At 40.5% G+C, this 17780-nt stretch overlaps 1 protein-coding gene across 1 annotated transcript in view; it reads left to right on the forward strand.

The window, feature by feature from the left end:
- PCSK5 (proprotein convertase subtilisin/kexin type 5) overlaps positions 1-9842 on the forward strand; it is a 610290-nt gene extending 600448 nt beyond the window's left edge. Inside the window, exons 41-42 of the mRNA XM_010844912.1 lie at positions 1370-1556; positions 6841-9842. Coding sequence (XP_010843214.1) covers positions 1370-1556; positions 6841-7241 — 588 coding nt within the window. The 3' untranslated portion in view covers positions 7242-9842. The remainder of the gene's footprint in view (positions 1-1369; positions 1557-6840) is intronic.
- The last annotated feature ends 7938 nt before the right edge of the window (positions 9843-17780 follow it).

Below are 17780 nucleotides of genomic sequence, written 5' to 3' on the forward strand. Positions count from 1 at the left end.
AGTGAAAAAGTTGGCTTAAAGCTCAACATTCAGAAAACGAAGATCATGGCATCTGGTCCCATTATTTCATGGGAAATAGATGGGGAAACAGTGGAAACAGTGTCAGACTTTATTTTTCTGGGCTCCAAAATCACTGCAGATAGTGATTGCAACCATGAAATGAAAAGACGCTTACTCCTTGGAAGGAAAGTTATGACCAGCCTAGATAGCATATTAAAAAGCAGAGACATTACTTTGCCAACAAAGGTCTGTCTAGTCAAGGCTATGGTTTTTCCAGTGGTCATGTATGGATGTGAGAGTTGGACTATAAAGAAAGCTGGATGCAGAAGAATTGATGCTTTTGAACTGTGATGTTGGAGAAGACTCTTGCAAGTCCCTTGGACTGCAAGAAGATCCAACCAGTCCATCCTAAAGGAGATGAGTCCTGGGTGTTCATTGGAAGGACTGATGTTGAAGCTGAAACTCCCATACTTTGGCCACCCGATGTGACTCATTGGAAAAGACTCTGATGCTGGGAAAGATTGAAGGCAGGAGGAGAAGGGGACAACAGAGGATGAGATGGTGGGATGGCATCACCGACTCAATGGACATGGGTTTGGGTAGACTCCAGGAGTTGGTGATGGACAGGGAGGCCTGGCATGCTGCGGTTCATGGGGTCACAAAGAGTCGGACACGACTGAGTGGCTGAACTCAACTGAGGGCAGAGGCACACAAGAATCTTAATAGCCACAGATGCAGGGCAGATCATGTAAATGAGTGAAGAGTACTGGGTCAAAAAAAAAAAACCTGCAAACTTGACCATAGGCAGAATATGACATTTCATCTATGTATTGGTGACATCAGAGCACATTGTGAGGATTGTATCCAATAGGAGATCATAAAAAGGGGCCACTGCCACTCAACTCCATCTGTGATATGGGAGTGATGAATCCAGTGTTGATAAGTCTGATAGTTTTGAAAGAGAAACTCAGAACTGACTTATGTGTGAAATATCCCAATTTTGAAATGTAGGCAATGAGTTCAAATTTTTTTAAACCATGAAATCCAATTGAGTACGGACCAAACAAAACTTGTCCCTGACCAGGTACAGCACATGGCGGTCAGGGACCTGAGCTATTCTAGAAGCTTGTTCTCTCACTATTATTACCAGCAGATCTCAGAGGAGAAGCTCAACACTGGCTCCACCGAGTGCAGACAGCTGGTTCTGTTTTCACCCAGAGGAGTTAAAATGGACCCAGAACAAATCACCTTTCTGCTATCCCCAACCTGCCTCCTTCCTTTATCCAGAGAAGAGGGAACCCCCATCTGGGAACTCTCTGTTCCTTGTTAATTTCTCCACACTTAAAATGAATCTGATTGTTCTTAACAGGGGGAGAAATTTAACTGTGAAAAGTGCCACGAGAGCTGCATAGAATGCAAGGGACCTGGCACCAGGAACTGTACCGTGTGTCCTGCCAACCTGGTGCTGCACATGGACGACAGCCGCTGCCTGCGTTGCTGCAGTGCCTCCGATCCCACCGATGCCCAGGAGTGCTGTGACTGCCATGACACCGAAGGTGAGGGGAGGGGAAGAGTTTTGCAGAACCAGAGGAAGGACATGTCTTCAGGATGCTCACAGGAGCATGCGGGAGAGAGGGATGGGACGTTTCAGAGGATCAATAGAGCTACCTTTTTTCCTAATGACTTTTTAAGTGTATTTTTTAATTGAAGTATAGTTGATTTATAATGTTAGTTTCTGGTGTACAGCAAAGTGATTCAGTTATATATATGCGTGTCTGCATCCTCAGTTGCTTCAGTCGTGTCCAACTCTTTGCATGGACTGTAGCCCACCAGACTCCTCTGTCCATGGGATTTTCCAGGCAAGAATACTAGAACAGGTTACCATGCCCTCCTCCAGGAGATCATTCTGACCCAGGGATTGAACCTATGTCTCCTACATTGCAGGCAGATTCTTTACCACTGAGCCATGGGGGAAGATACATATATATAATATATAGTCTTTCATATTTTTCTAGTATGGTTTATTATAAGATAAAGCTACCTTTTTATTGAATGCTTACTATATGTCTAGTATATTTGGAACTTTCTGTCCACTATTTAAGTAGATATTATCAATCCCATTTTACTGATGAGAAGACTTGGGTTCAAAGGGTTTGATTAGTGTGCCCAAGTGTTTCCCTGGTGGCTCCGAGGGTAAAGAATATGTCTGCAATGAAGGAGATCTCGGTTTGATCCCTGGGTTGAGAAGATCCCCCTGAAGGAGGGAATGGCAGCCCACTCCAGTATTCTTGCCTGGAGAATTCCGTGGGCAGAGGACTCCATACCAATGTTAAGAGGCTCATGTGAAATTAGAATATGGATCATTTGGACTCAAAGCCAGCATTCTCTCCACTCCTGTGCTGCCTCCCAGATTCAAACTCAAGCTGGTCTAAAGTTTCATCTTTATAAATTTATAAACTTTATTCCTTTTTTTTTTTTTTTTGGTTTTTCCTTTCTTAGGAAAAAAGGAAAAGAATCATCTATCACAGAAACTGATGCCAATATTATCTTGATTCTGTTGAAAAATCATTCTGTGGAAGTCAGTTCAAATCCAGGGCTCCCATTAGAGACTTAAGACATTTTATAAATGAATTTTTATTGAAGGCTTTCTTACAAAACCTAATTTACCAATTCCAACCCCCCAACTGTCTCCCCACCCCAACCCTACTTGTACACATACTTGGTTATCATTGGCTACAAGCTTAGAAAGGCCCCAAATGGAGTGATATCATCTAAAAAGAAAAATATAAATTCTTATTTATTTATTTTAATTGGAGGCTAATTATTTTACAATATTGCAGTGGTTTTTGCCATACATTGACATGAATCAGCCATGGGTTTACATGTGTTCCCCGTCCTGAACCACCCCCCAACCTCCCTCCCCATCCCATCCCTCTGGATCATCCCAGTGTACCAACCCTGAGCACCCTGTCTCATGCATCAAACCTGGACTGGCGATCTGTTTCACATATGATAATATACATGTTGCAATGCTATTCTCTCAGATCATCCCACCCTCACCTTCTCCTACAGAGTCCAAAAGACTGTTCTATACATCTGTGTCTCTTTTGCTGTCTCACATATAGGGTTATCATTACCATCTTTCTAAATTCCATATATATGCGTTAGTGTACTCTGTTGGTGTTTTTCCTTCTGGCTTACTTCACTTTGTATAATAGGCTCCAGTTTCATCCACCTCATTAGAACTGATTCAAATGTATTCTTTTTAATGGCTGAGTAATATTCCATTGTGTATATGTACCACAGCTTTCTTATCCATTCGTCTGCCAGTGGATATCTAGGTTGCTTCCATGTCCTGGCTATTGTAAACAGTGCTGCGATGAACATTAGGGTACACGTGTCTCTTTCAATTCTGGTTTCCTTGGTGTATATGCCCAGCAGTGGGATTGCTGGGTCGTATGGCAGTTCTATTTCCAGTTTTTTAAGGAATCTCTACACTGTTCTCCATAGTGGCTGTACTAGTTTGCATTTCCAACAGTGTAAGATGGTCCCCTTTCCTCCATACCCTCTCCAGCATTTATTGTTTGTAGACTTTTGGATAGCAGCCATTCTGACCGGCGTGAGATGATACCTCATTGTAGTTTTGATTTGCATTTCTCTGATAATGAGTGATGTTGAGCATCTTTTCATATGTTTGTTATCCATCTGTATGTCATCTTTGACAAAATGTCTGTTTAGTTCTTTGGCCCATTGTTTGATTGGGTCATTTATTTTTCTGGAATTAAGCTGCAGGAGTTGCTTGTATATTTTTGAGATTAATTCTTTGTCAGTTACTTCGTTTGCTATTATTTTCTCCCATTCTGAAGGCTGTCTTTTCACTTTGCTTATACTTTCCTTCATTGTGCAAAAGGTTTTAAGTTTAATTAGGTCCCATTTGTTTATTTTTGCTTTTATTTCCATTACTCTGGGAGGTAGGTCATAGAGGATTCTGCTGTGATGTATGTCGGAGAGTGTTTTGCCTATGTTTTCCTCTAGGAGTTTTATAGTTTCTGGTGTTACGTTTAGATCTTTAATCCATTTTAAGTTTATTTTTGTGTATGGTGTTAGAAAGTGTTCTAGTTTCATTATTTTACAAGTGGTTGACCAGTTTTCCCAGCACCACTTGTTAAAGAGATTGTCTTTTCTCCATTGTATATTCTACCCTCCTTTGTCAAAGATAAGGTGTCCATAGGTACATGGATTTATCTCTGGGTTTTCTATTTTGTTCCATTGATCTATATTTCTGTCTTTGTGCCAGTACCATACTGTCTTGATGACTGTAGCTTTACAGTATAGCCTGAAGTCAGGCAGGTTGATTCCTCCAGTTCCATTCTTCTAAAAAGAAAAATATAAATTCTAAAAACATTCTATAGTGCAAAAGCATATCATTTCTTTGGGGTTCAGCTACATCATGGCTTGACCAAAGAAAAGAGACATCATATTTATGGGAGCCTGTCCATTTATTTAAAAAGTAAATCCAAGACCCCAAAACACTACTAGCCTTTTCTGTTTTATTTTTTATCAACCTTTTCACTTACTTCTAAATATCCTCTTTCCAAAAACTAATTATTTCCTCCTTTCAGCAATCCTGCCTCCCAGAGCAGCTGGTTTCCCCAGCTATTCACACGCATCCACCTTCAGGGTCTGATTGCCTAATATTCATGCTGTGTCAGCTAAGAATAATAACCCTCATTACATTGATGGCTTTAAATGAAACCAGAAGTGTGTGCGTGTTGGATGTAGAGTTTCAGCAAGCCTTTTACAACTAAGAACTACTTATTCAGCTTTCCTGGGCTTTCTGTAGCTCTTGAAGATTAAATACTCAAAAGACTAAATACTCTTGATTACCTGCTCATTCTTTACTGAGACACTCTGCTCCTTCAAAGAAGAACCCATATCACAGAGGCTGACCCAACTCTCCAGACCTAAGACTGGAGGATAGTAAGACAGGATTGCATATGATGCCCTATTAATTGAAAGAACCTCACAAGGTCTTTTATTGAGTCTCCTGTCTCAGACAGCATTTATCACAAAGTACCACATACAGAGGGCTTCCCAGGTGGCTCCAGTGGTAAAGAATCTGCTTGCCAATGCAGGAGACACAAGAGACATGGGCTCAATCCCTAGGCCAGAAGATCCCCTGGAGGAGGGCATGGTAACCCACTCCAGGATTCTTGCCTGGAGAATGCCATGGACACAGGAGCCTGGCAGGCTATGATCCATAAGGTCACAAAGCGAAACACGACTTAGCATGCACACACCACACACAGATTGCAGTCCTTATTGCTTATTGCTTATCCTTCCCTCTAATGCTTTAATATTTCCTCCAGGGGAAAAATTCTGTTCTAGTATATTAATGACAAAAGTGGTCATGATAGTATCATTACTGTAGGAGATGAAATTCTGTTTGATGGGCAAAATCCCACAAGGATGAAAGTTAGGATAAAATAAAATTTAAAAACTTGCTTATCACTAACAAAAAGAGAAGGAAAGAAGCACAGAGTGGTGATGAGTCACACTTAATTGGCTAATATATATTAAGCAAAAGTAATTGACCCTAAAATAACTGCCACAGTATTGTATTCATTAAGCTAGTGTACATAATGTACCTAGAATCTCATAAAACATCCTGAGGGCAGAACTAGTTGGTTCAAAAAATATTTATGGAAAACGAACTGTTGTATTTCAACTTGTACATCCAGTAAAGCCTGCTAGTTTTTCTCTCTAGTTCTTTCATACTCTCACACTCCCATTTGGTGGGTTAAAGAATAGAAAAAAATATTAGGTAAATCATACCACTTGAATAAATGAGTGAAAATAAGTTCATCACTGAGTTATGAAACTGTTTTGGTTGCTCCATGTTCTCAATTAAGTCATCAAAACCAAGGATGATGAATGAGAGAGAGGCAGAGCTCTCAGCTTTGGAAATCTTAGTTATGATAGAAGAAATCTCTCTCTCAATTTGGCAGTCAGAATTTAAAGATGAGGGAAAAAAAGAATTTAAAGATGGTAGTTTTCTTCCTGCCAGATAAGGTCCACAGGATGTCAGAAAGTAAAACAACAACAACAACAAAAAAACACATTGCCGGTGTTTTGCCCTACTGTCTCCAGACAGTAGCCTGAAGTAAGGATTCCTGGGTTTGAATTCTGATCACTCCACAAACAACTTCTAAGCTCTAATGATGTGATAATTCACTTTCTCTCTGTGGGTCTCAGTTTCCTCAACTATCAAGTAACAGAATGACCTGTGATTTCTATGGCCCCACACAGCAATAAGTCAATGGTTTTATAAATAATCTGTTCCTGTCTTTGAATGATGGGACAATCCTGTTGAATCAGGTTTAAATGTAAACCTGATTTAAAGCTGGGGAAAAGACTCAGTCTTAGAAAAAGCTAAAGTTGAAACAGAAATAGAGCATTTAACAATAACTGAAACCTGGTCCAAAATGGAATATTTCTCTCAAGAAGGAAACAGAAGAATCGATTTGGTAACGTTGGACCCTTGATAACTGACCCATGAGGTATGGGTATGACGGGGGACTCCCTTTGGTCCTCAGACTGACTTTCACCCTAAAAGAGTTTGTTGGTATCATCTGGGATAGGCTGAAACTCTCCTGGAGCCCACACAGCAATTCTGTAGAGGGATATGCTCTCTAAGGAAATCAAAGACAGTGGTTCTACTATTTTAGATTCAAAAGATAAAGGTGAAACCCTTTACTTCAGAAACTAATTTTCTCCATTCCATTTCTTCTCTTCCACCCTTCCCCTCTGTCCTCTTCCTTTGGGATCATCTTCCAACAGATGAGTGTATCCTTCGAGCAAGTAAGGTGGAGCCTGCAGGTGAGCGTTCCAAGACAGCCCTGTTGATCACTTCCTCCATTATGCTGGTGCTTCTGCTTGGGGCAGCTGTGATTGTCTGGAGGAAATCTCGGAGCAGAGCCAAGTCAACAGGAAAAGCTGGCTATGCAAAGCTGGCTGAACCTAGTGTGTCTTACTCCTCCTATAAGAGCAGCCATCGTGAGAGCTTTGAAGAGGATCAAGTGATTGAGTACAGAGACCGGGACTATGATGAGGATGATGATGATGACATTGTCTACATGGGCCAAGATGGCACTGTCTACCGGAAATTTAAATATGGGCTGTTGGATGATGACAATGAAGATGACCTGGAATACGATGATGAGAGCTACTCCTACCAGTAAACAGAGGCCATGCCCACCCCACCACATTGCACTCATGGGCATGCATGTGAGCATTACAAAGTTGGATTTTATCCCAACATACCAGGCTGACGTGAGGGTGCTTGTCTTCTTAACCAAGAGTCCAGCTAGAGTATATGAGGATGCTGAAATATTTTGTTCTTCTTTTGGATAGTTAAACTCAATTAACCATAATTATTCAACCATGACTGAGGGACAAGGATAAAATTCAGAGTAATTGTTCTCAAAACAATATCTCAAGACACAAAACATAGGAAGTTTAAAAAAAAAAAAAGTGAAATTTTTGTGCAAACTGTTTCATGTGATTAAAAAAAAAGAAATAGACCTATAGAAATTCTGTTTCTCAGCTGCATTGTAGAGATATTTGCTACCTTTTCGATTTCTGATATTTCTGTAATTGATTTGGGGGGATGAGGAGACAAAAGAACTGTTTGTCTTAGGGGATTTTCCTCCCCTTTTAGTTCTCTTGGGCAGAGATTTGTTCCTTAAGGGACCACTAAAGAAAGTTCTCCTCCTCATGCCATTTATACCAATTATTCCAGCTCACCCCTGAGTAATAGAGGCCACCTCTGCTGAGGCTGATCAGGATCTATTTATAGACAGGAGGAAAGACATGAGAGGTTGCTTCATTGCCAAGAAGCATGTGTCCTCCATGCCCTGGTTCCTCTGCAGTAGTCCATAGTCATGATGATTCTAGAGCAAGCTCAGGCAGGAGATTGGTGGCAGCAAGCCCAGGAGGAAAGACATCACTGTTTCTGAGAATGTCAGTCTTACACTCTCATGATTTTTCTAAGGGTGTTTCTGGTTAGAAACATCAGCTAAAACATCAAGTAATGAAAGAAAATTGGTAATGTTAACCTAACGTAAAATGGGATAAAATGACAAAAACTTGAAATACTCTTTTTAAAAAAAGGCTTTAGTTACTAAATTAAAGAGCTTTTATGAACAGCCCATCACAGAACTGTGGGCTCTTCACAGAAAAAGTTAGGATGGAGTCTAACATGGAAATTTCCAACATCCTGCTCACCAGCTTAATCCAGCTGCGGATCAGCCTTCCAACACTCTTCATGTCTATGATTTCTGTTTCTAGACATCCTAGGCATCCCTTTTTCCATCCTCCAGTCCAGTACACTCTTGGATTTGTGCACACAGGACAGTTTTTCTGCAGGCAATAGAGGGAAGAGCTCCTACTAAGTGAAATTAAGTAAGCAGGGTTTTATGGATTTCCTTGTCAAAACAGAAGTGATAGGCAGTCTTGGGAGTGAACCACCAGAAAGAGATATTTTCAGATAATGAGGACAATCACACACACACACAAAATGTATTTCACACTATGCGCTAGGTACTGAGCTAGATAATTCCTTTTAAAAACTCACCCCGTTTAATATCACTGTAACTTCTTGAGGTTGGTACCATTATTACTCTTTTTTTAAATAGGAAAGCCAAAGCTTATGAAAAGTTAAATAGCCCAAGGTCACAGAAAGCTTATCAAGATTTAATAAAAAAAGGATGACTCTAAAGTGTGTGTTCCTAAAAACTATGCTACACTGACATGAAGTAGAAAAAGAAGCCTCCTAAATCTAATAAAGGCCTATCTTACTTTATGATATGGCAATGCTATTATCTTTGCTGAATGTGTACATTTTCTTTTTTTAAAAAAACATATCACTGACACAGGAAATCTTTGTAAAGAAGTCTTCGGTTTACTGAAGGCCTCTGTGTTTCTTTAAGGGAAAGCTCTTAAAACAAAGATTGGCAAACTTTCTCCGAAAAGAGCCAGATCCTAAATACTCTAGGATCTTTGTGCAACTATCAGCTCTGCCATTGTGGCATGCGTGCAGCCAACCCACAGCAAATGGGTGGGCTGTGCACCAAGAAAACTGTATTTATGGGCACTGAAATTTGGGTTTAAGATAATTTTCACATATCATAAAATAGTATTCTTCTTTTGATTTTTTTCCTCAATCACTTAAAAATGTGAAAAACCATTCTTGCCTCAAGGCAATACAGAAACAGGTAATGGGCCAGATTTGGTCAAGAGACTGTAATTTGTTGACAGAAATTCCTAAGAGACCATGTATATCACAGACACATATGATATGCTCCAAAAAATTTTGATCATTTAAAATCACCCCCTGAAAACCTATCTGAACCCTTTATGGATCCTTTTGCAAATCTTAGAAACAAATAGAAATACATATAAGATAGCCATCTCATCATGGAGAATGAAATGGCAATCCACTCCAGTATTCTTGCCCAGGAAATCTCATGGACAGAGGAACCTGGTGGACTACAGTCAGTGGGGTTGCAAAGAGTCAGACACGACTGAGTGACTGAGCATGCACACACCAGCCATTTTATCAATGGAAGAATTCTTCATCTCTTGTTGTGTAATTGGAGTGTAGCCTATGGAAATAAGTGATTTTGTTTATATTGTGTTGTGCGTCTTCCCTGATAATTCAAAACTCTGATAAACTGAGTCTGACATTTCTTTGTGTAGCCTGGAAATCGTTTCCCAAGAAAATTCTGTCTTTAGGATACACAATTAAGCATTAAATGAGGTCAAGATGACCTTGAAAACTAAGAAAATTGTGTCATTACTCCATGTGATCCGAAAAATAAGGCTCAAACTGTACATGGGTACTTTGACATCTTTCCTTCTTTGTTCACAGTTAGGCCATATTATTCTCAGACTTCTTCTGAATATTCCACTAACAACTATCTAAAGACATAAATATGTAGTTGTAAAACAAAGTCACCTTTTGGTTTTCTGTTTGCTAATAACTTGGAAATACTGAGAATCCTCATAGACTGGAAATACACCAAGAAACTGGGCAAGAGCTTGGAAAGTTCTAGTTCATGGAAATGAAATGAAATTCATTTCATTTCAAAATGAAATCAAAACCAGATAATGCTATAGCAGCTAGCTGATTAATGAATTACCTCTGAGGAGATCAGTCCTGGATGTACATTGGAAGGACTGATGTTGAAGCTGAAACTCCAATACTTTGGCCACCTGATGCGAAGAGCTGACTCATTTGAAAAGACCCTGATGCTGGGAAAGATTGACGGCAGGAGGAGAAGGGGACAACAGAGGATGAGATGGCTGGATAGCATCACCAACTCAATGGACATGGGTTTGGGTGGACTCAGGGAGTTGGAGATGGACAGGGAGGCCTGGCGTGCTGCGGTTCATGGGGTCGCAAAGAGTCAGACATGACTGAGCAACTGAACTGAACTGACTTTTTATGTGATTAGTATTATGCTTTACCAAGTAAGAGTACTTGGTACTCTTTTCCCCTCCCTTTTATCTTTCTACTTCTAATGACTGAGTTAGTCATATCAATGATAAACCTTCTTAAAAATCAAATCCAATCTGTCAGTCCCATCATCACTGGCTCAATTAGGCTCTTAGTCTCTCTCATCTGGACCTTTACTATAAAACTTCTCCTGACTTATTACTGAACTTCAGTCTCTTTCACCCAATTTATCTACCCTGCTATCAATGATCATTTCTAAGTTCTATCAGATCATCACATTGGGCTCACCATCACCTACCTTGATTATAACATTCAAAATTTTGCAAGATGTGACAACTGCCTGTATCTCAAATCTTAACATCCAGCAGTTCTTGGCCCCTCCTCATTTCCTAGCTTCTCTGCTGCTAAGTTGCTTCAGTCATGTCCAACTCTGTGTAACACGATAGATGGCAGCCCACCAGGCTCCCCCATCCCTGGGATTCTCCAGGCAAGAACACTGGAGTGGGTTGCCATTTCCTTCTCCAATGCATGAAAGTGAAAAGTGAAAGGGAAGTCGCTCAGTCGTATCTGACTCTTAGCGACCCCATGGACTGCAGCCTACTGGGCTCCTCTGTCCATGGGATTTTCCAGGCAAGAGTACTGGAGTGGGGTGCCATTGCCTTCTCCTCCTAGCTTCTCTACTTACACTCAATAGTACTGAATTGCTTCTAAGGTCTCTAGGGTATATCTTGTTATCTCATGTCCTTGGGCATACATTGTTCACTCTCCTTGGAATATTCTACCCCTACCCCTACTTTGACCTGGGAAATTTCTAACCATTCTTTAAAAATCATATTCCCTTATAACCTCTCTTGGGAGCCCTTCCCTGACCTTCTTGAAGAAGGTTAATCAGTTTATCACTTCTCTGCTACCTAGATCGGAGAAGGCAATAGCACCCCACTCCAGTACTCTTGCAAGGAAAATCCCATGGATGGAGGAGCCTGGTGGGCTACAGTCCATGGGGTCACTAAGAGTCGGACACATCTGAGCAACTTCACTTTCACTTTTCACTTTCATGCATTGGAGAAGGAAATGGCAACCCTCTCCACTGTTCTTGCCTTGAGAATCCCAGGGACGGGGAGCCTGGTGGGCTGCCGTCTATGGGGTCGCACAGAGTCAGACATGACTGAAGCGACTTAGCAGCAGCAGCAACAGCTATGTGCAAACAGTAGTGTGCTTTCATATCATACTCTGTTATAACTGTTTCATTCACATCTATATCTACTAAGAGGCAGGGTACATCTATCTACTAAGAGACTGGGTACTTCTTGAGGCAACTACTATTTCCTTTCCAGAACCTAGCACAGTGTCCAGCATTTGATAAACAACCAAGAAATATTGATGGAATTGAATATTAAGAAGACAGGACTCATAAATATGAAGTAATCAGGCAGAATATTAAGAAGACAGGACTCATAAATATGAAGTAATCAGGCAATGATATAGGCATATATTATGCAGTCCATTCCTAGTCTTGAGTGTAAATGATAAGGCAGGTGGTGCAGGTGCTTCTGTCAGTTAAATATGAGAAGTATGAGATAAACACAAATTAGACCTTGTTAGGGATGGCTTCATGGGAAAAGGACTCATGCTTGGATTTGATTTGAAAAAGAAAAGAGGATGCAGAGTGTATTCCTCAAGGAAGGCAGTGGAGTTAGTAAGTTGCTGACCTGGCTTTTACAATAATTATAATGTTTATTCACTGTGTATTAAGAATTTACCACATTCTAGGCACTGTTTTGGAAATAACAGTGAGTGAAATCAATCAAATCTTGGACTTTAGGAATTTTCAGTCTAGTGGGGGAGAAATAAATAATAACACAACTACCATTTTTGATGCCTTCTATGTGCCAGCCACAGTTTTGGGCCCTTTTCTCATATGACCTCATTGAATCCTTACAGCACAAATGCTGTAGAGTAGGAGCGTGCTCCCTCTTTACAGATGAGTGCCATCAGACAGGGTGTGAGTGGTCCAACTGGGATGTGAACCTAAAACTTTAGTCCATCTTCCTTCTGCTGTACCACCCTACTTCTAAGGGAAGAAAGAATATGGGCTTTGTCAGTAATCCCTGGATTTCATTTGGGGATTTTTTTTTTTTTAGCTATATGGAATTTGAATTATCAGAAAGTGATGCCAGGGAAGCACCCATGGGATCCTATGGTTCAGGTGCCTAATTTCACCTAGAGGCATAGTGTTGAGGGGTAATGAGGAAAAGAATTTTAGGTAATTATGCACATAAACTGTGTATAAGTCAAATTATTAAAAAGTATTCATGAGAAAATAAAATACAATTTCAAAAGATAAATGGTATTCATGAGAGATTCTACCATATAAAAGAAAAAAAAAATTCAAACATTAAGAATTTCCAAACATGGAAATCAGAAGGGCATCAAGTGGGGAAAGAAGACTGCTATTTAGAGAAACTGGAGATAAAGATTTTAGGTGCTGAACACAAACACTTGACATTGGAGTAGACCTTTTAAGATCTGTTCAGAGTTAAGGAGGTATACTTCAGAGCTCATGAAAAAGAAGCTGTTTAGGGTACTACCCAGTTGAAGACTGAAGTTCAGATGCCATCAACTGAAATAAAGAGTAGCCTGCAATTTACACTGAAATGTAAGAACTGTAAATAGATTGTGTTTCCAAAGGAAATATATTAATTTTATCAGTGAATGCTTGGCATACACTCTGGGTCTAATTAATCACCACACAGAAACAACATCTGATACTGAAGAAGTGAGATAAAAATTTGAGGCTGTATTTGGAATTTCACTTTTAAAGCCTCCTATGTCTACCTTGGGAGAGTGAAAAAGCTGGCTTAAAACTCAACATTCAGAAAACTAAGATCATGGCATTTGGTCCTATCACTTCATGGTAAATAGGTAGGGAAATAACAGAAACAGTGACAGGCTTTATTTTTTGGGCTCCAAAATCACTGCAGATGGTGATTGCAGCCATGAAATTATAAGACATTCCTTGGAAGAAAAGCTATGACAAACCTAGACAACATATTAAAAACCAGAGACATTACTTTGCCAACAAAGGTCCATCTAGTCAAAGCTATGGTTTTTCCAGTAGTCATGAATGGATGTGAGATAAAGAAAGCTGAGTGCCAAAGAATTGATGCTTTTGAACTGTGGTGTTGGAGAAGACTCTCAAGAGTCCCTTGGACAGCAAGATCAAACCAGTCAATCCTAAAGTAAATAAACCTGAATATTCATTGGAAGGACTGATGCTGAAGCTGAAGCTCCAATATTTTGGCCACCTGATGTGAAGAACTGACTCATTGGACAAGACCCTGATGCTGGGAAAGACTAAGGGCAGGAAGAGAAGGGGACAAAGGATGAGATGATTGGATGGCATCACAGACTCGATGGACATGAGTTTGAATGAGCTGTGGGAGTTGGTGATGGAAAAGGAAGCCTGTTTTAAAAAGTTATAAGGTAAAGAAAGAGTTGAGGATTAAAGTCTGTTTTACTCACTTATGCAGTCTTGGTTACCAACACTAAGTAGAAAGGCCATTCATTTATTTACAGGAATGAAAATCATTGCATGTGAGTGCCTTTGGAGCTAAGGGTAGAAGCTAGAACAAGGTGTGCAGCCATGCTTAACTGTAAAGAAGGCTTGAAAACAAGTTTTTGGTATAAGGATATGAGATTACCATGACGAGTTTAGTACAATCATGACTAATCTTCTAGGGCTTTGCCACCAGAATGAAAGTTTTCCATCATCCAGAAAGAGGAGGGTAGGAGAGAGTAGCTGTTAGGTAGCCTGATAAGAAGGCCTCTCTAACAAAAGTGTTCATTGATAAGAACTGATCCTAGCCAGCAAGGGAAATGATATAAGCCTTGCTAAAATATTAAGTGAAAAAGAAATATGTTTGTACAACAGAGAATTATAACTAATACTGGAGCAGAACCAGATTGAGGTCAGGAGCATTAGCATCCCTCTGACTAAGTTATTGTTATCCAGGAAGGCTCTTTGTTGTCCAGGAGGGTGATTCTGGACTTGATAAGCTGATCCTTGAACAATCTGGGTTGGCATTGCCTGGGCTCACTTACAAGCAGATGTTTTTCAACAGTAAATACTATAGTACTGCTGTGTTTGGTTGAATCCTCAGATGCGCAGGAACCACAGACCTGGAGGACCAACTGTAAATTACACCCAGATTAAACCCTAATGTTCTTTAAGGGTCAACTATCAATTCTGCCATATCCTTTAGGCTTTTAGTTTTAAATGATAGAAAAGTCAACCCAAACTGGCCTAAAAAGGAATTTATGGGCTCATTTAATCAAAAAGCTCTAGGGCTAAGGGTGAAATCAGTACTGCTGGAAATGGGGCTTAGACAATGGCATCAGGTACAGGTTTCTTTCCATCTCTTGCCTGTCTTTTGCTATATTGGCTCCCTCCTCCTTGGAAGTCTCCCTCACATTGACAGCATGAGGGCCTGAAATATCAGACCTGGTCCACTTCCAGTAGGAAAAAGATCCTACCTCCGATCACATCTCAGGAAAACTTCTGTGCTATCTCATTGGCTCAGAAAAGGCATTTGCTAGTTTCCAGGTATAAATACTCCACCTGTGGCCAATTTCAAGCTTCAAATGTAATGTCAATTAATGTGAATTTGGAAGAAATTCTTAAAGATCAACATTCAGAAAACTAAGATCATGGCATCCAGTCCCATCACTTCATGGGAAATAGATGGGGAAACAGTGGAAACAGTGTCAGACTTTATTTTTGGGGGCTCCAAAATCACTGCAGATGGTGATTGCAGCCATGAAATTAAAAGACACTTACTCCTTAGAAGGAAAGTTATGACCAACCTAGACAGCATATTCAAAAGCAGAGACATTACTTTGCCAACAAAGGTCTGTCTAGTCAAGGCTATGGTTTTTTCAGTGGTCATGTATGGATGTGAGAGTTGGACTATAAAGAAAGCTGAGCACCAAAGAATTGATGATTTTGGACTGTGGTGTTGAAGACTCTTGAGAGTCCCTTGGACTGCAAGGAGATCCAACCAGTCCTTCCTAAAGGAAATCAGTCCTGAATATTCATTAAAAGGATTGATGCTGAAGCTGAAACTCCAGTACTTTGGCCACCTCATGCGAAGAGTTGACTCATTGGAAAAGACCCTGATGCTGGGAAAGATTGAGGGCAGGAGGAGAAGGGGATGACAGAGGATGAGATGGTTGGATGGCATCATCGACTCGATGGACATGGGTTTGGGTGGACTCTGGGAGTTGGTGATGGACAGGGAGGCCTGGTGTGCTGCAGTTCATGGGGTTGCAAAGAGTCGGACACGACTGAGTGACTGAACTGAACTGAACTGGAAGAAGTGCAAAGAGGGGAAGCATTATACAGCATTTCTATTGCACAGATGCATCAGATTCAATAACCTCAAGAACACAGCTAATAGTAGAATGTAAAATAATTAGGAAGTTATCAGGTTTGCTTATTTGTTAGCTGAGTTTTTAATACAGCTTTAGTAGAAAGTCTTATGACTTAATTTTTTTAGTCATAGCTGAGTCTGAGTATTCACAAGATTCCTGACAAATTAACAACTGGGTTTCTAATCTGGGACAAGACAGCTTCAGCATTCCACTCTTCTGCTCTTTTTTAGGTAGAATCTTTTCTATGATTTTTTTTTCTTTCTCTCAATAATAAATATCTCATCAAGAATTTTCTTTTTTTCCCACAAGTTCCCCCACTCTAATATTCTCAGAAGACAAAAAATAGTAATAATAGTGATAGTGTAACTGTTATTATTATGCTCATTTCCACCAGCAATCAAAGAAGAGCAAATGTAATCAATAATGTCACAGCAAAAACTGTTTTAATTATAGCATATAATTCTGAAGTTCTGCCCACTGCCAGAGATAGTGACATGGACAATTTCATGTATTACTTGGTGTAGGGTATGCCAATATATCATTTTTTTATTCCTGAATCACAAACTGCCACAAATTTAGCATCTTAAGATAACATTCAGGACTTCCCTGGTGGTCTGGAGATTAAGAATCCACTTGCAGTGATTAAAAGCGCAGGATGCATGGGTTCAATTCCTGGTCTGGGAGGATCCCATCTGCTATGGAGCAACTAAGCCCACTCACCCTAGAGCCTGTGCTCTGTAACAAGAGAAACCTTTACAATGAGAAGCCCATGCACTCAACTAGAGAATAGCCCCCACTGGCTGCAGCTGGAAAAAAAAAAAACCTGCGTGCAGCAGCGAAGACCCAGCACAGCCAAAAATAAATAAATAATTTTTTAAATTAGCATCCATTTATTATCTCATAATGTTATAAGTCAGAAGTCCAGGTGGGCTTGATTGGGTTCTCTGCCTGAGTCTAACAAGGTCAAAACCAAGGTGTCAGCCAGGCTGGCTCTTACCTGGAGGCTCTGGAAAAAAACTGTTTTCCCAGGTACTCAGATTGCTGACAGAATCCAGTTTCTTGTGGCTCTAGAATTGAGGTTCCTGCTTTCTTTTCTGGCTGTAGGCCAGAGGTCACTCGGCTCCAGAGGTAACTCTCGGGGCTCATGCATGCCCTCACAGTGCGGCCCTCTTCAAAGCCAACATCCATGCATTGAATGTTTCTCATGCTCTGAATCTGATGATCCCTCTGATTACCAGCTGGAGAAAACCTTGCATTTAAAAGGCTCCTATGATTCCTCATGGAGAAGGCGATGGCACCCCACTCCAGTACTCTTGCCTGGAAAATCCTATGGATGGAGGAGCCTGGCTGGCTGCAGTCCATGGGGTCGCTGGGAGTCGGATACGACTGAGTGACTTCACTTTCACTTTTCACTTTCATGCATTAGAGAAGGAAATGGCAACCCACTCCAGTGTTCTTGCCTGGAGAGTCCCAGGGATGGGGGAACCTGATGGGCTGCCATCTATGGGGTCGCACAGAGTCGGACACGACTGAAGCGACTTAGCAGCAGCAGCAGCATGATTCCTCAATTGGGCCCACCTGGAGAACCTCCCTTTGGCTTTAGTGTAACATAATCACAGGCATGATAGCTCATTGTATTCACTGGGGATTAGAGCGAGAAATCTTGAGCCTTGAGGTGTTATTTTAGGACTCCTCTTACTATAACAAATAAAATTCTTTTACAAATCAATCTAACAAAATATGTTAGTCATTTCGATGTGTGTTCTATTTGAATTCACCAATTCCCTGCTAGGAAATATTATAAACAGAACCAAAGCATTAAAAAATCATC

Source organism: Bison bison, unplaced genomic scaffold (genome assembly GCF_000754665.1).
Source record: "Bison bison bison isolate TAMUID 2011002044 unplaced genomic scaffold, Bison_UMD1.0 scf7180017864212, whole genome shotgun sequence".
NCBI classification, from domain to species: domain Eukaryota; kingdom Metazoa; phylum Chordata; class Mammalia; order Artiodactyla; family Bovidae; genus Bison; species Bison bison.